At 46.4% G+C, this 19,405-nt stretch overlaps 1 protein-coding gene across 2 annotated transcripts in view; it reads right to left on the bottom strand.

Moving 5' to 3' along the window:
- The window catches only part of SEMA5A (semaphorin 5A), a 1,729,347-nt gene that overhangs the window by 670,845 nt on the left and 1,039,097 nt on the right, over window positions 1-19,405 (bottom strand). For both annotated transcript variants that reach the window (XM_085606095.1, XM_085606096.1), the window contains one exon: window positions 911-1,046. In XM_085606095.1, the coding sequence (XP_085462221.1) occupies window positions 911-1,046 (136 nt within the window). The remainder of the gene's footprint in view (window positions 1-910; window positions 1,047-19,405) is intronic.

Below are 19,405 nucleotides of genomic sequence, written 5' to 3'. Positions count from 1 at the left end.
ATAACGAGGCTGTCCAAAATAAATGACTCCCTTTTGAGCTCGAATATTGTTTGGCCTGCAAAGAAAGCTATAATGACCACTGAAATAATTGATATGAGACCGACAGTTACTCATATTGACAGATATTGAATACGTAACATAATGGTAGCTTTCCTCTGTAAAACGTTATCCTATACTAAGAGGCTGCTAATTGTGTGTTGAGCCCATTAACTGTACCTAAAATGTTCATGAAAATATGCCCCACAGTTTGTTGGAAACAACTGACCGCTATCCTTAAAAATCTACCATGATTTTAAAGACATGTCTTGGAGAAACCTGCTATCAACAAAGATAAGGATTGCGCATGGCAATATAGATCATGGGAATTTGAAATTTATACCATTGATTAATTCTAGATATTCTGACTTTAACCAATGCGAGTCTCTGCCAAGACCCCCCTAGCATCCTACAATTGGTTCTGATTAGGTTTAAAAGCCGCTTTCAATGTTGACTTCTCTCTCCGAATGGGACTTCCAATGCTCTGCCAGCTATGCTCCAAGTGCGTGAGTGCAGAGAATGAGTACAACAGGAACTAGCTCAAGCCCTTCTAAGGATTACAATCAGGATGGATATCAAAAATATTGTAAAAAATTCCTTCTTCTAAGCATCTCTTTGCACGCCTCTCTTAAAATATCCACGGTATGGGTTTTAATGAAAGAATTTGAGTTTTAATTAATATTGTCATTTATTCCTTTTCCCTAAAAAGTATTTTATAATAATGTTTTTTGATATTTTTATTTTACTATATGGTGATTGAGTTAGGCCAACAGTTTAGAAGCCTCAATGACAACACCTGCCTCTTTATAACATGCAATAAACAAAGGCAAAAATGGAATATCGGTGACTGGTGCAATTATCTCTTTAGCCGTACCTGGAAGTTAGGGTTGGGGTTGGGGTAGGGCAGCCAGGCGGAGCGGGAGTTTTCCTGGAACTTGAATGGTCCGTTGAAAGCCTGCACGATGGCGCTCTGGTTGAAAACACAAACTGCTGAAGCCGCTATGCTGTTCCTGAAAAACACATGCAACCAGAGAGTTGTCATTGTCTCACAACACAACATTCCTCTCCGAAACAAGCGCGCAAACGAATCACACAGGGCAGCATGACATGTTCATGTGCACAGAAACAAATCATTGGCTAGCTGTTTGCAAAATACTCTTTTAAATGATCACATATCAATTAACAATTTTTTTGTCATGCATCGAATTTGGAAATAACCCCGTGTGCGTGTTCACCTATAATTTAAAAGCAACAGCGGGCAAGCACAGTAAAATGTGTGCCTTGGTTATGCCCCATCATGGCTCTTCCCTGGGAGTGGGCAATAAAGTCTTTTAAAACATGCAGAGGAATGTGCAAGTCCACGGTTCACATTGATGCATACTGGAGCAGAGGTACCGGGTTTGACGTTAATGGTTGAGTTATTTACTGGTGGGGTAGGAATCTGAGCCCCAATGCATTTCAATAAAGACTTGAATTGTTTTCCTCAATGTATGCCACTGGTTTGTTGGAGTCTCTAAGGGGGATGCAAAGTAAGTTATACTTAACAGACAATGTAGATGGTTTGGGGCTTATTTACAAGCCCCTTGCGCTGCTGGTGCGTTACTTTTCTGGTGCGTCACTTTTTATGTGATAAAAAGTGACGCACCAGTGGCGCTAGAGACTTGCAAATAACCCCCTTTGTATTTTGTGGTAATACAGGAGGTGATTGAGCAAAGTTAACCTCCTGGTCTTAGTCACAATGTAGAACTCCTCAACCAATGCAACACTAGTGGAATGCATATAAGACAAGCACTTGGAAAACCAACAGATCATGCCTATGAGACCTATTGCCTTTGCCAATTTTTTTAACCATGGTGTACAGGGGCTGTAAACGTGTTTTGATTCGACCTGCAAAATGAACACAAGCTTTTTTTTCTTACCGTTCCGAGATGGATTGGTGAATAAAAAAAAAGGAGTACGGATGAGCGGGTTGGGGTGGGGGAGAAGCAACATGAGGGGAGAGAACCACTCAGATGGAGGAAACATAGGGGCAAATGGAGAAACACATGGGCAAAAAAGAGAGACTGTAGCTCTGGGGAGAAGATTATGTGCAAAAGAGAGTAACACATGGGTGAGAGAGAGAAACATTGGGAGAGGAAAGCACATAGGGGAAACAGGTGGAAAACACATACACTCTCAGGGTGTTTAAACAAAAAGAAAAAGTAGTTCCATACAAGGAAGCATAGGAAGCGTTGAAGCCAGCCAAACAAAGAGATGGTATAGAGACGATGCTCCATGGGAGAGACAAACACAAAATGGACAGGCTGAAACAAGGAAAGCTGTCAAATAGAAAGCAAGCAAATAAACAGTTGAGTAAAGGAACGGGTAGTAAGCAGTAGTAAGCCGTGAGGGGTGCTGCAAGCCCCAGTATGTTCTTGGTTGCTCTAACTGATAGGCACGATGTGAGTCAACTGCCTCTATTTAACTGTCTTGATAGAAAACGACCAGTAGAGGTCAGTAAAATCCTAGAATTGCTTTCTGCTGAGGGACTTTCTGTTTTTAATTTTTCTGGCAACAGCCTCTGTTAGACCTGTCAGCCCTTTGGGTGGTCCCTCCTCATCATTATTTATTTTGTCCCACTTCTGCCTCAAACCCTGTTATAATTTTTCCTTTTTGGGAACCACCAGACTTGTTAGTGTTGATGCAGGGTCAGGGAGCCATTTTCCCTACCCCTGGAACTTCTGTCTGAGGGCCTGAGACACAAAATGGTGGCCATCCATTGTCACCTGTGACATAACCAGAACCCACTGGAGGTTTCTAGAACCTCCTGGAACATTCTAGAATCCTGTGATAGTGAGAGGCAGTTTAGAATGTTGGGAGGCCATCTCAGAGTGGCAGTTGGCATCTGACTGGAGAGGAGAGAGGACAGAGATAGAAGGAGGTCGGAGTAAGGCAGCAGAGGTGGAAACCAGTGCTTGGAGTGGGGTCCAGAAACCCACCCTTGATGCTAGTCCCTACTGACCAAGCCCAGCCTAAAGCCCTGTGTGGGACCAAAGACCAGAAGAACCATCTTAAGGATCTGAACAGTTGGAACAGGCCTTAAAGAGGAAGAACAGCAAGCTCCTGACCTATTCAGCAGTTTCCTCCTGAAGTCCTGACGTCGAGAAGCCTGGAGACCTGGGGCCTGAGGTAGAGAAGCGGCGCTGACAGAAAGCAGACGTCATACCCGGAGCCGTCAGAGGTCGAGTGAGGGCGCCGACGGAGGTCGTGGAGAGGCACCGGAGGTCGAGTAGGGAGTCACCGGAGGTCGAGTGAGGGCGCCGACGGAGGTCGTGGAGAGGCGCCGGAGGTCGAGTAGGGAGTCACCTGAGGTCGAGGTGAGGCGTCGACGGGGGAGTGAAGTCCGCCCACCGGAGTCGCCGGAAACTGAGGTGAAGCGCGCCGGAGGTCGGGAGTGGAGATCGCACTCCGGAGACACCCGGAAGCGGGGAGACCGTGTCCCTGCGACGCCGGAAGGCGACATCGAGTCGAGACCGCCCAGCGACATCGAGTCGAGACCACCCAGCGACATCGAGTCGAGACCGCCCAGCGACATCGAGCCGAGGCCGCCCAGCGACATCGAGCCGGAGCCGCCTCACGACGTCGACACGGCACCGAGCGGAGCCGATCGTCGAGGAAGGGACAGTAAGTGGTAGAGGTGGCGTCTAAGGCCCCGTGGAGCCCTAAAAGACCATTCTAGGGGCTAGAGGGGTGTTAGAACCAGCCTGGGAGTGCCAGGGGTGAACTAAGACTGGTGCAGTGACATCTGTGAGGGGCTGTGTAGTTTGGAGGGCCAGATCATTAGGTTATCATCATTCTGCCTCAGCTTAAGCCCCAGCCTTGACCAATCTAGGTGGGACACCCCCATGCCACCCAAATGACCACAAGCTGTATATGGGCAAAGTAAGACCAAGTTACCTCATGAAAGTGATCTGATCTGTAACTGTCATTGATTGCTTTACCTTATTTATTGAAGGTGCTTTATTTAATGTCTTCCACTAATTTATTCTTGCACTGTATTTATTGTCTGACTGTATTTATTTGCCAGCTATATTTATTGCACATCTATTTATTCTTTGCTTAATGATGACCTGAACCTATGTGTTGAAATTCCGATGTAGCAATGTTTATTTGACCTGCTCTTTTGAAGGAAAATCCTAGTGTAATGTATTTATGATGTGAAGCCTGCAACTAAGAGAAAATAAGATAAAGACATATATATTTTCATCTTGTCTTCCATAATTTTTTACGGTGTAGTGTCGTTTTTGGAACGGATGAACGCATGGTTATTGTGAGGGTGTGACGTACGCTTAACACGGTGCCTGACCCCCAACCGCTCGAGCCAAGCTACCACTGTGCTGGGAACCTGGTGAATGCTAACCCGGTTGCCCGGTTTCCAACATAAAATTGGTGATCAGTGGTGGGATAGAGCTGTGCTTGCGTCTACTCGACAATAACTTTGGGTAGTCCATAGGCCTACACCGGGAGTTTTCTCCAAGCGGACTTCCTAATTTTGAGTTTTGTTTTTTCCAAATTTACTTCTGGTGGTGGGAGGAGGTATTACAAAAGGTACCCCCCTGCATAGCTTCTGTAAGCAACTGTCTTCTATCCTGAGTGGGCAAAATGGAGTTTGTGTTGGAGGATGTGGAAACTTACACTGTGGCCCAACTCAGAGAGTTTTGTCAGCGAGAGGGGGTGTTTTGTCCCCAAGGTGCAAAGAAGGGTGAGCTCCAGACCAGCTTGAGGGCTTGGGGGGAGGCACGACGAGAAAGTAAGGTTGAGAAGGAGGACAGGGATGGAGAGACTGTCAGCGAGGGGGCTGGTTTGTACCAACCTGAGGTGGGGAACCTATTAGCGGGGCCCGGAACACTTTCAAGGAAGGGCAGCAGTGTCTCTAGTGGCGGCTTATCAGAAGCAGAATTAACTGACCGGAGGGAGAAAAGACAGCTCACATGGGAGTTGGCGAAGCTGGAGAAAGAAAAGGAGGAACGGAGGATGGCGCACGAGTTGAGGCTCAGGGAGATAGATCTCCAGATCCTACGGGTCGGGGCACACACTGTTCCTAATGGTGGCAGCGAAGAGAGAGAAATCACCAAGGAACCCAAACCCTATTTGCCAAAAGACATAGTAACCAGCTATAGTGCGGGAGATGACATCGCCAAGTGGCTAGCGGCCTATGAGGTCTCTTTAAGAGCCCATGGGGTTCCAGAGAAATATTGGGGAGGGGGATTGTATAAATACATGCCTCCAGCTGGCAGGGATACATTATTGGCCCTAGAGCAGGATGAGCAGACCCACTACCCCACCATGAAAGTGGCGCTCGTGAGGAAGTTTGGACTAACACCCGAGAAGTATAGACAGAAGTTCCGGGGTAGCCACAAACTGGGCACACAGAATTGGGTGGATTTCCTGGACTATGCAAAGAAGGCATTAGAGGGTTGGATACAGGGCAGCGAGGTGAGGGACTACGAGGGGTTGTTTGATTTGATGTTGAAGGAACACCTGCTCGAAAAATGTTTCCCTGAACTGCGTCAACACCTGGTGGATAGCAAGCTGACCAATCCCCGGAAGCTTGCTGAGGAGGCGGACATTTGGGCTAGTACCCGGGTGTCCACAAGGGGGACTAGAGGGGACTCTCAAAGGACCGGACAGGGCGCCCCCCAGAAGAAAGAGGGAGGGGAAAAGAAAACGGAGTTCTCTAAAGGCCCCCAAAATAGTTTCCAAGGGAAGGGAACGGGATTCACCCCTAGGGCTAACCCACCCAGAAACCCTAATCCTGGCCAGAGTCAGCAGCCAAGGGTTGTCCATTGCTTCGAGTGCGGTGGTGTCGGACACTATAAGGGAGATGTGAAGTGCCCGAAAAGACCACCCCCTCCCATCGGAGGAAAGGCCCCCGGAGTAGCTAGTGTAGTGCTCGGGGAGGAGATGCCTTTAGATAAGGGAAGGGAGTGGGCGGGTGTCACTTTAGTGTCCCTGGGAGAACGGGAGATGGTTCCTAGGATCCAGGTGCCCGCAAATACCACAAAGTATGGGCAGTGGGTCACCATCAACGGCCAAAGAGGGGAGGCTCTGAGAGACACAGGAGCCAGTATGACTATGGTACGTAGCCAACTGGTGTCTCCAGAGCAGGTGATTCCCAATGTACTCCACCCTGCCGCGATGGCTGACGGCAGAATGGGCCACTATCCGGTGGCCGAGGTTCCATTTGAATGGGAAGGGGTTACAGGGTTGCTTCGAGTTGCCGTAAGCCCTGCCGTGCCAGTCGATTGTCTGCTGGGGAATGACATGGAGCATAATGCTTGGAAGGAGGTGGAATACCGGACTCATGCTGAGATGCTGGGTACACCTGACTGGGCCTGTGTCAGCACAGGGTCTGCGACTACCCGGAGGGGGAGTTCATTTAGGCTGGAGCCTGGAACAAAGGCACAGCCGGCTGCCGACCAAGGGAAGAACCGAGGACAGGAGGAGCCTGCCTCGGCATCTGCGCCCCGTGTGACGGATAGGCCACCGGAGGTGGTGGACCAGGAGTCCGCGGAGGGGGATGTTACCGAACTGGAGAACCTACCCATCCCGGCCGAGTGGCACGTGGAGGGAGGGCCGACCAGGGAGGAATTCTGCAAGGGCCAGAGGGAGTGTCCTACCCTTGAGGGACTGAGGCGACAGGCCGAAGCCCAGGCAGCAGGGAACGTTGAGGGGAACTATAACATTTACTGGGAGGATGGCCTTCTCTACAGTGAACCCAAGGGACCCATGCACGGATCGTCACGGGCCTTGGTTGTCCCTCAACGTTATCGAGCCTTTCTCCTGGAATTGGCTCATGAGATCCCCTTGGCAGGACACCTGGGGCAAGACAAGACCTTTGCCCGGCTTGTCCCACACTTTTATTGGCCTCAAATGAAAGTGTCGTCCGACACCTACTGCCGGACGTGCGTGTCTTGTCAAGCCAGTGGGAAAACAGGGGTGAAGCTGAAAGCTCCCCTGGAACCACTTCCTGCCGTTAGCACCCCCTTTGAAAGGGTGGGCATCGACATTGTGGGTCCGTTAGATCCGCCTACTACAGCTGGTCACAGGTTTATCCTGGTTCTGGTGGATCATGCCACACGGTACCCAGAGGCTATACCTCTGAGGACCATTACTGCACCTGTTGTGGCTAGGGCCCTGATGGGAATCTTTACCCGAGTGGGTTTTCCCAAGGAAGTTGTGTCTGACAGGGGGACCAACTTCATGTCAGCATACATGCGGGCCATGTGGAAGAAGTGTGGAGTGACCTACCGGTTCACCACCCCTTACCATCCCCAGACCAATGGTCTGGTGGTGAGGTTCAATAAAACCTTGAAAGGCATGATCAGAAGTCTGCCTGAAAGCCTGCGGAGGAAATGGGACGTCCTCCTACCCTGTCTATTGTTTTCTTACAGGGAAGTGCCCCAGAAGGGAGTGGGCTTCAGCCCCTTCGAGCTTTTGTATGGGCACCCTGTGCGTGGACCTCTCGGCCTGGTGAGAGACGGATGGGAAAGAACTCCCAGAAAGCTTCCCCAGGACGTGGTGAGCTACATGCTGGCCTTCCGGAGCCAAATGGCTAAGTTGTGGAAGCAAGCTTCTGACAACTTTGAAGCCAGCCAAGCAGTGATGAAGGCGTGGTATGACCACAATGCTCATCCGGTGGAATTGGAGCCTGGCCAGAAGGTGTGGGTGATCGAACCAGGAGAGCTTAGCGCCCTCCTGGATCGCTGGTCAGGACCCTTTGAGGTGTTGGAGAAGAAGGGTAAGGCTACCTACTTGGTGGATCTGAAGACCCCTCGCTAGCCCCTACGGGTGCTGCATGCCAACCGCCTCAAACCCCACCATGAGAGGCCCGAGGTCATATTGCTGATGGTGACTGACGGAGCAGAGGACATGGAAAGCGAGCCTCTCCCAGACTTATTTGCGTCTCAAGAGAAGGATGGGTTGGTGGAGGGAGTGATTCTCTCCCCGTCCCTAACTCCTGAACAGCAGGAGGACTGCCGCCAGGTCCTGGGGCAGTACTCTTCGTTGTTCTCCCTTGTTCCGGGTAGGACTCACCTGTGCGTCCATGACGTGGACACAGGAGACAGCCCACCTGTGAAGTCAAAGATCTACCGGATGACAGACAAGGTGAAGGCCAGCATTCACAGTGAAGTCACTAAGATGCTGGAGCTAGGAGTGATTGAACCTTCCAGCAGCCCCTGGTCCAGTCCGGTGGTATTAGTACCAAAAGCTGTACCACCGGGTGCCCAACCGGAACTGAGGTTCTGTGTGGACTACCGGGGACTGAACTCAGTAACCAAGACTGATGCTCATCCGATTCCAAGGGCGGATGAACTGATTGACCGGCTGGGAGCTGCCCAATATCTGAGTACCTTTGACCTTACTTCCGGGTACTGGCAGATCTCTCTGACTGATGGAGCTAAGGAAAGGTCAGCCTTCTCCACTCCCAAGGGCCACTACCAGTTCTGCGTGATGCCCTTTGGGCTCAAGAACGCACCTGCCACGTTTCAGCGTCTGGTGAACCAGATCCTCGCCGGAATGGAGAGTTTCTCTGCTGCTTATCTGGACGACATTGCCGTCTTCAGTAACAGCTGGGAGGATCACTTGCGTCACCTGCAAACTGTTCTCCAGGCCCTGAAGCAAGCTGGTTTAACGATTAAGGCCAGTAAATGCCAGATCGGGCAGGGGTCGGTAGTGTACCTTGGACACTTGGTAGGTAGGTGAGCGGTGCAACCCCTCCAGGCGAAAATCGAGGCCATCATGGCCTGGGAACCCCCCAAGACTCAGACTGAGGTCCGAGCTTTTCTGGGCCTCACCGGATATTACCGCCGCTTCGTGAAGGGGTATGGTACCATTGTGGCCCCCCTCACGGAGCTCACGTCCAAGAAGCAACCTCGACGGGTAGTCTGGATGGAGGCTTGTCAGCAGGCCTTTGTGAAACTGAAGCAAGCCATGTGCGAGGCCCCGGTCTTAAGGGCCCCAGATTTTTCCAAGGAGTTCATTGTCCAGACGGATGCATCGGAACATGGCATTGGGGCAGTGTTATCGCAACTCAATGAAGAGGGTCTGGATCAACCCAAGGTCTTCCTATCCCGGAGACTACTTCCCAGGGAACAGAAGTGGAGTGCAATAGAGCGTGAAGCCTTTGCAGTGGTATGGGCTCTGAAGAAGTTGCGGCCATACCTGTTTGGCTCGCACTTCCTAGTTCAGACCGACCACTGACCCCTTCGGTGGCTGATGCAGATGAAGGGGGAGAATCCCAAGTTGCTAAGGTGGTCTATCTCCCTACAGGGAATGGACTTTCAGGTGGAACATCGGCCTGGAGTGGACCACGCCAATGCAGACGGTCTCTCAAGGTATTTCCGCCTTAGTGATGAGAACTCCCAAGGGGTTGGGTAGCTCTCCCCACTTTCAGCTGGGGGGGACGCGTGTTAGACCTGTCAGCCCTTTGGGTGGTCCCTCCTCATCATTATTTATTTTGTCCCACTTCTGCCTCAAACCCTGTTATAATTTTTCCTTTTTGGGAATCACCAGACTTGTTAGTGTTGATGCAGGGTCAGGGAGCAATTTTCCCTACCCCTGGAACTTCTGTAAGAGGGCCTGAGACAAAAAATGGTGGCCATCCATTGTCACCTGTGACATAACCAGAACCCACTGGAGGTTTCTAGAACCTCCTGGAACATTCTAGAATCCTGTGATAGTGAGAGGCAGTTTAGAATGTTGGGAGGCCATCTCAGAGTGGCAGTTGGCATCTGACTGGAGAGGAGAGAGGACAGAGATAGAAGGAGGTCAGAGTAAGGCAGCAGAGGTGGAAACCAGTGCTTGGAGTGGGGTCCAGAAACCCACCCTTGGTGCTAGTCCCTACTGACCAAGCCCAGCCTAAAGCCCTGTGTGGGACCAAGACCAGAAGAACCATCTTAAGGATCTGAACAGTTGGAACAGGCCTTAAAGAGGAAGAACAGCAAGCTCCTGACCTATTCAGCAGTGTCCTCCTGAAGTCCTGACGTCGAGAAGCCTGGAGACCTGGGGCCTGAGGTGGAGAAGCGGCGCTGACAGAAAGCAGACGTCGTACCCGGAGCCGTCAGAGGTCGAGTGAGGGCGCCGACGGAGGTCGTGGAGAGGCACCGGAGGTCGAGTAGGGAGTCACCGGAGGTCGAGTGAGGGCGCCGACGGAGGTCGTGGAGAGGCGCCGGAGGTCGAGTAGGGAGTCACCTGATGTCGAGGTGAGGCGTCGACGGGGGAGTGAAGTCCGCCCACCAGAGTCGCCGGAAACTGAGGTGAAGCGCGCCGGAGGTCGGGAGTGGAGATCGCACTCCGGAGACACCCGGAAGCGGGGAGACCGTGTCCCTGCGACGCCGGAAGGCGACATCGAGTCGAGACCGCCCAGCGACATCGAGTCGAGACCGCCCAGCGACATCGAGTCGAGACCGCCCAGCGACATCGAGTCGAGACCGCCCAGCGACATCGAGTCGAGGCCGCCCAGCGACATCGAGCCGGAGCCGCCTCACGACGTCGACACGGCGCCGAGCGGAGCCGATCGTCGAGGAAGGGACAGTAAGTGGTAGACGGGGCGTCTAAGGCCCCGTGGAGCCCTAAAAGACCATTCTAGGGGCTAGAGGGGTGTTAGAACCAGCCTGGGAGTGCCAGGGGTGAACTAAGACTGGTGCAGTGACATCTGTGAGGGGCTGTGTAGTTTGGAGGGCCAGATCATTAGGTTATCATCATTCTGCCTCAGCTTAAGCCCCAGCCTTGACCAATCTAGGTGGGACACCCCCATGCCACCCAAATGACCACAAGCTGTATATGGGCAAAGTAAGACCAAGTTACCTCATGAAAGTGATCTGATCTGTAACTGTCATTGATTGCTTTACCTTATTTATTGAAGGTGCTTTATTTATTGTCTTCCACTAATTTATTCTTGCACTGTATTTATTGTCTGACTGTATTTATTTGCCGTCTATATTTATTGCACATCTATTTATTCTTTGCTTAATGATGACCTGAACCTATGTGTTGAAATTCCGATGTAGCAATGTTTATTTGACCTGCTCTTTTGAAGGAAAATCCTAGTGTAATGTATTTATGATGTGAAGCCTGCAACTAAGAGAAAATAAGATAAAGACATATATATTTTCATCTTGTCTTCCATAATTTTTTACGGTGTAGTGTCGTTTTTGGAACGGATGAACGCATGGTTATTGTGAGGGTGTGACGTACGCTTAACACGGTGCCTGACCCCCAACCGCTCGAGCCAAGCTACCACTGTGCTGGGAACCTGGTGAATGCTAACCCGGTTGCCCGGTTTCCAACAGCCTCTATTTAATTTTCTTGATAGAAAAAGACAAGCAGAAGTCAGTAAAATACCAGAATCTCTTTAGCATTCTCTAGATTCCAGTCAATAGAAATTGTCTTCCACAAGCACCATAGACAATAATTTTTTTTTAACTGAAGGCCCTCATTTTATATTAAAAACAGCGCTTTGGACTATACCATTTCCTGCTGAAAGGCAAAATGTCTCTCCATGTGTTGCCATACCTGGTGGGTCACGCAGTTTGTTCCTTACTTTCCACCATGTTAAAGAACAATAGATGTTTCAGCACCCAGGCTAATGTGCTGCATAGCTAAATACATACAAGGTCCCAAAGGCGAGTCCGATTGCATTGCAAATGCTTGTTCTTGTGGTGGTGAAGGAGGAATGCACCTAGTGCGATTTTCTCTAAACGTATCACACAAAAGCGTAAAACCCTTTAAAACAAAATAAATTGCATCCAAGTTGACTGACGATTTCAGTGAACCGTTATTGAACGAAAGGAACAATAACAAATCAAGTCACAGAAGTGGAAATTCTTTAAACACCAAATTTCAGTAAAAAGAGAAGGCAGCGAGGAGAGATTTATCGGGGTTTAAAAAGTCGTTGGACAGGGGAAAAGTTACGATGTGCTAAGGGAAAGAAAACCAATCTGCAAGTGCACGAGGACATCTAAAAAACATAAAGCTATTTTACAACATATATGGATGCTGAAATAAACAGCAGCGATCGGGACTCATACAGCAGTTTTACAGCACTTAAGGATTCTGAAATATACTCTTATCCTGTGTTGTTCTTCCTTTGGCTCTACTGACCCAGGCCTTCACTTCTGCACACTTTTTAAAGTCACTTTCATAGAGTGACACTTCTGAATTGGGTCACATTTTCAATAGCATGTGTAAAAGTATATTAAAACGTCCATGTAAAAAAAAACGTTTTGACAGGACATCACTGTTTGTTTTGGCACCGAGCTATCGTAAATAAATGAACTTCAAGGAAAAAGGCTACTTTAAGAGACGCTCTACTATTAATAAAAATGCTCTTAGCAGCTGGGAAAGATAAGCCGCGCGTGCTGTGGCAGGGAGTGAGTTAAGAGAGAGATTTACTCCATTTTCGACTTTCATATAACTCGGGGCATAAGCCACAGAGTGGTCCTTTGCTAGCCAAAGCCAGATAAATGGATAGATAAACCCGCAGACACGCAGCAACTACACTCATTTCAAGGCAGTAAAAGTGCAGACAATTGATGTGCCTTGCGTTTATTTCCTTTAACTTAAACAGTTGTCTGAAACTAGATTTAAAAGCTCGGTATAGTTAGATGCCCCAGGGGACGTTTTAAAAAACTACTTACCAGGGAATGGCGATGTCCATCCGAGGGCGTGAGTGGACTGCCGTCTCGGAGTAATGTCAGAAGTTAAGCCACCCACAGCAATGAACGTCAATGAACGTCTTATAGAGCAAGGCGATTCAGTGTCTCTTTCTTGGTCACTAGCACAGTCGTAAAAAAAAGGTGAAACTGCTAATGCAAATTTTATTTTTTACCAAATGCTTTATGAAGACGTCTATGTGCAGAATTTAGGTTTACAATGAAGTATGTTTAATGCAAAAATTTTAGTAGGCAACCACACATATAGGCAAGTGAGCAGACAGTACCAATCGAGTAATCGAGTCTGCGGATCAGTGTTGGCGTTGCAAGCAGGGAGAGCAGCCAGGGCCGGACTGGGAACCAAAACCGGCCCTGGCAAAGTGCTCGGCCGCACCCCCCCGCGATTTAGCAGCTATGCTGCAAAAACGGCCCTGTAACAAAAACGGCCCCCAGGGGCCCAAAACCGGCCCCCACCTGTGCGGCGCACTGGGGGATTGCCCGGTGCCCACTACGGCCAGTCCGGCCCTGAGAGCAGCGAGCGGCAGCAAGAGAGGAGCCAAGGATCTGAGTGGCTAGGGGCCGAAAAACGAGGTGAATACGTAGGGGAATGGTGGTCTACTCCAGCACAGGGGCAGGGCCGGGCTCTGTATCAAAACCCCCTGCAATCCTCCGTAACCCCCATAATTCACCCGGTAACACCCTGGTAACACCCTGCGGAAGCTCCTGCCTTTTCGCCCAGTCCAGTCGCCTTGACCACTGCACTCCAATTACCAAGAAAAAGGGAAAAAAGGATCTCTTCTTGCGACTCACGAGTGATACACGAGTGAAAAGGACTCTGCAAGCGTACGGCGTGGCATAGCGGCTGTAGTGAGAGCGCCCCCTGGTGGCCCTTGACGGAATCACTTTGATTTGATCAGTTGCTGCTGATACAATCGACAATTGTTGCCTCTGTTTGTTTGTCTGTTGGCCCTGTTAGTTCTGCCTGCCCCTTGGCACTTAAGGCCCTCAAGGTGGGTAGTGTCAGGGCAGATTGCCAAAACTGATAACCGATATAACTGATATATTAACAAGAGACAAGCCGAGCCGATGATGAAAACTAGATCAGCAAAAAATTTGGTTTCAAACAAACAAAACACATTTAGCAGGACTCAAAGGAAAACAAGGCACCCCAAAGAGGATATGACCAAGGGGGCCTGTATGGGGAGAGGTACAGGGAGAGGCACAAGTCCAATTGCCTTGAATGCGACGGCTCTACAAGGAAAACACAGTGGAAAACCCAATGGAGTTAGAACAAATAAAGGGAACTGCGGAAAGGAGCTTTGGCCATGATACACCACTTAAAGTCTGATCAAGAGATACAAGATGTACATCAAAAAAGCTATCATATGACTTGACGGTCTTAACGGATTCGCCAGCCTTGAAACACTAGTCAATTAAGGAATGCTTTGGGAAAAAAGAGAGCAGGGTCGACTTCGGCCCTAGAGATAATGTTACAGCGAGCCATGAGGGGGATATGAATGTATCCAAGTTACAAGTTGCAGCTCCACCTCTGCAGACGACTTGAGTTAAGTAAACCCTATTACCCACGTTACATAGTCAATCCTCACCTGTCATGCAGAGTACTCCAGGAGGTAATAAAAACACTATTAGAGGGGATCTCCTGATTACGTCAGGAAGTTTGCACCTATCTTCCTTGTGTGAAGTGATGGAAAAAGAAAATATGGAGTCCATGATACATGGTAAAAAAGATTTAGCAAGCAAAGTAGGAAGCAAAGACGTAACAAACTCGGAAACAGACTCGATATATGGACGTGAAGATCCGAATATAGCAGGGGATGAGGATTTTACCGTTAATTCAGAATCTGAGCAAGTTGAAGTCTCTTATGAGTCTTTTAATGCTTCATTCTCGTCCGGTCAAATGTTGGAGCTGGATTATTTAGTTAACTCACTAAACTCAAAAGTGAGCTTTAATTCAACTACACCAAGGGCACAGTATAATACCATACAGAATGGCACAAAAAGACGAGGTAGTAAAAAAGCGCAGGATTCAGGAACAAAAAGCCAGGAAACGGGAGAAAATTAAGGAAAACCTACAGGGGGTGGAAATACCCCTCCAAGATTCCCGGTACAATCCGCTATGGGGACAATAAGCAGTACATTGTCTCAAATGTCGGAGATTTTAACAACACAATCAAATTTACTGACAGAATAGGTCGACTATCAAAGACAACTTGTAGCAGAAATGGTATCAATAAAGGCAAATTCTGCAATATCATCATCAGTAAAACTGGACATGGGTGAACTAATTAAAGCCGTAAAACACCTGGAGCGTATGGATGATGTTGTTGACCTATTACAATTATTACCAAATAAAATTGGGAATTGCGGAGTGAACTGTATCAATAAAAACGCACGTCCAGTTACTGGAGAGAGGTTTACGGAAACAAATGATGAAATAAGCAATATAATTCAAGATAGCTCCAAACATAGAATTGATGCTGCAAACATAATGGTGGAGACAAAAATAAACAAGACAAACATCTGTAATGGAATACAAGTCGATGGGCACCAATAGGGCTTTGCCCCATACTTAAGTAAGAGACGACTAAACAAATTAAGGAAGTTTAAGCAAAAAAATTTAATCAAAAAAATACTGCCTGATGTTCTAGTACCAAGGGAAAGTGAGAACCTCCCAATATTTAAATCAACAAAAAAGGTAAAAGAATACAGTGATAACAAACTTGATGAGGCTCATAAATCTGATGTAAACGGGCCAAGCCGTGAAGAACCACATCTTTCCGTAATTCAAGATAAAGTTACAATATCAGAGGACAAAACATCAGAACAGGAAACGGCATAAAGGGTGGTAAATAGGGCTGTATCGACTTCACTCAATTCACCTACAATTAAGGCACCAACAAATAATTGCTCTGTCATAATAGTACCACAACTAAGGTATAGTGACGTAGTACAGCATGGAACACACAATACTAGTACATCCTTGGCCAACACATGTAAACAAAATGAGGATAGAACTACGCCGTTACCAAACAATGACGAAGTTCTATTGAAAAAAATTATGGATGGTATTTTAGGGATAACTGAAAAATTAAAAGACAGGGATGTAAGACGTCCATTAAATACAACGAATACAGGGAAAACTGAGGCAGAGAAAAATTGCTCAAACTTGGAAAATGTACATAATGACGGTCCTGTGGGTATTCAACAGACAAACTGGGGGGAGCACCATAAACCAAAAAATGGGAAGCTAATCCAAGAGACTAAGTCATTATATAAAAAATGCTCATTTAGTGAAGAAAATTGTACAATTGTTTTTATACCTGTATATAAATCAGAAGGCGACCATGATATACGAAATCGGCAAAACATATTAAAGTTATTAAACTGCTTTGAAAGTCTGAAAGAACTTAATTCAAAATCACTTGTTACTGTTCGTTTCATCTCAGATAATGTAGTTAATTCTACCTACGAAATCACCAGAACAACACGGGCATCCCAGATTGTGGCTCTAAAGATTCTGGATATTAAAGAATTTCTAACCGACTGGTGGATTATAATCAGACAGCCGGAGAAACGTAAATATCCACATATTCTGAGAACTGCCAACAGACGAGCAGAATATAAAAAATTGCCACTAAGCACCAGACCTCCGTACAAAGGTGCTGAAGATAATATCAGATTTGAAAATTTTCAAATCACTGCAAGGAAAACAAATGAGAATAGTCAACCATTTACAGATGCGCCTTGTTGCGAGGTGATGCAGTACCCATATATGGCTAAGAAGTATTCCTAATAGAACTGATGAAAGGGAAGTCCAACAAAGTGAGTTATTTATTTTATCATGGAATATAGCAGGTTTCGAGCGACAACTAAAAAAGGCTGGGTATAAAATGATGAACTTTTTACAAGATCAGTGTGTAATATGTCTACAGGAAACCTGGCACTCAGCGAATTTGAATATTCATAATTTTACAACACATGAAATTAACGCAAAAAAGAATGCCTTCGGAAGACCAAGCGGAGGATTGACAACATTAATAAGTGCTAAATTATGTGTGGAAAGCAAAACAATAAAAACTACATCGATATATATATTGCCAGTTCTCCTAATACATCAAAACTCTACTAAGTGTTTGATTTTTAACATATATTTCCCACCCCATTTGGTGAAAAACAAGTCCAGATATCGGACAACATTAGACGAATTGGAACAAATAATGGCCGCGAATGAACATATGGTGGTTATAATAATGGGAGATTTTAATCAAACTCTACTGCCTTTTGCGGTTAACCCTTTAAGTAGCGACAAACCAGACATGGGGTAGAATATCCCGCAAGTTGTATTCCATTAGAGAACAGGCCAAAAAAGATCGGTGCTTCTATCAAGTACACATATGACTTATTGACAGATTTAGGATACAGGAATCTTAATGGTAGGCTAGCAGAAGATCAACCAGCCTCTTTAACTTTTCGTGGGCCGATGGGGTCATCAATTATAGATTTTACATTGGTCCACTATACTTATTTTCATTTATGTAAAAAATATGCCATTATACCAAGATCCAAGAGTGATCACGATCCTCAAAGGTTAGTCATCAGCATTAAGCACGATTATTGGGAAACCCACGCAACGGCCAATAGTGGCAGATTGACTGCTGTAAATGAGAAAAGACTTATTTGAAACAATAAGTTAAAAGTGAAGGTATCCAACCTCGAAGAAACCATGGTATCTAGCACCGAAAAACATATTATTCTAGTGAAGACAGGAGACGGTTGGGTGAATGCCTGGCAATCTATTTAAAAAATATACTATCTAGTCATGTGGCAAGTATACAGGAGTCGCGACCAAACTTTAATGCAACAAAGACTTCAGAATTAACTGAATCAAAGAGAATCTATCGCAAGAAGATGCGACATATCTTAAAACTCCCGATTTCCAACGAGCGCAACGCGAAAATACAAGATATAATGAAAGAATTTAAGAATAGGAATTTACAGATAAAGCGGGATACTGTGAACAGAACACTGCCTATGCTAAATTATACCATGCTATAATCGACAAGGAATGAGCGCGCATTCTGGACCCTGGTGGAATACAGCATCAATTCATATAAACAGCCAGACGACCTATTTATCCCAAGTGACAAGTGGGAAAATCACATCAAAGCTCTATACAAATCATCTGTAACATGTAAATATACGACATCGGAAACTGATGAAACACTTGCAGAAATAACAGAAGAAGAAATTGTTGAACTAATAACAAGCGCTCGCCCATCTAAGGCAGCAGGTATCCCTATAGGCTTGAAAAAGTTAAATATAACCTTTTGGAGTGCAATGATAAAACAGCTGTTTTCCCAGGTAATCAAATATGGGATAATACCCTCATCCTGGAAAGGAGCAATTGTCCATCCAATTTATAAGTGAGGCCCTAAAGATGATCCGTCCAGCTACAGACTAATAGCATTGCTGGACTTTGAAGGAGAACTGTTTGCAAAACACCTTCAAAATAAATTAAGGTCATTGGCGGAGGAAAAATCATTCATACCAATAACTCAAACTGGATTTCGCTCAGGGTGTTCGACACTTGATAATATCGCTTCATTGGCCTTATTAGGAAAAAAGGCAAGTATGCGGAAGATAACGCTATACGCCTGCTTTGTGGATTATTCCACAGCATTTGATAAGGTTAACCGGCAAAGGCTGTGGAGTAAATTGACAGCATGGGAGATTGATCTGAATCTTCTGAATTTTATTATTGGCTTGCATTCGGAAACTTGGCTTAGGGTTAAACTGGCCCATGATAATACATTAGCACCAAAAATGGATAACACAAATGGTCTTAAGCAAGGCTGTGTCCTTGCACCGCTGGTATTTTCTTTGTATATTGCAGATATAGATTTGATGCTAAGTTCAGATATGGACGTGGCACCCAAACTAGGAGGCAAAAAGATACCGTATCTAGCGTATGCAGATAATATAGTAATTTTGTCCCTAACTCCAAAAGGACTCCAGTATCAACTGAATCAGTTAAATACGTATAATACAGTGAATAGTTTAATAGCCAACTTGTCTAAAACAAAAATTGTGACGTTTGGACAGTCCATACAATCTGAAAAGTGGACCTTAGGAGAAAATCTAATTGAGGAAGTGGAACAATATAATTATCTCGGCGTAACCTTTGACAAATGTTATCATGGTGAAATCATAAGACTAGTAGGAATGCAAAATCATCAGCTATTACTAAATCAATCTCGAGATTCATGTAAATGTTCGGAGGAAATGCAATTATTCCATCACTTAAAGTACTACAAATAAAAATGATTCCGTATTTACTATATGCATCTCTAGATATGAACAAGAAAGTCATCCTTGAACTTGAGAAATGTTTTATGAAATGTGTACGCACCATACTTCATTTAAGACAGGCAACTGCGCACTGTACAATAAAATTGGAATTTGGTTTAAAATCGCTGGAAATGTTGCATACGATAAGTTGTATTAACTACATAATTGATTGTGCTAAGGCAGATTCATGCACACTGAAATACCTAATATTTAAAGAACTTCAGAGCAAAAAAGTATAATGATGGAAATAGGATCTTATGATCTGCCTGATATACAGGAGATGGGGTGAATGACCAGGGATGTGC

The sequence above is a fragment of the Triturus cristatus genome, chromosome 5_1 (assembly GCF_964204655.1).
Source record: "Triturus cristatus chromosome 5_1, aTriCri1.1, whole genome shotgun sequence".
Taxonomy (NCBI): Eukaryota; Metazoa; Chordata; class Amphibia; order Caudata; family Salamandridae; genus Triturus; species Triturus cristatus.
The sequence above is the reverse complement of the archived record's forward strand: the minus strand, read 5'-3'. Positions and strand labels throughout refer to the sequence as shown.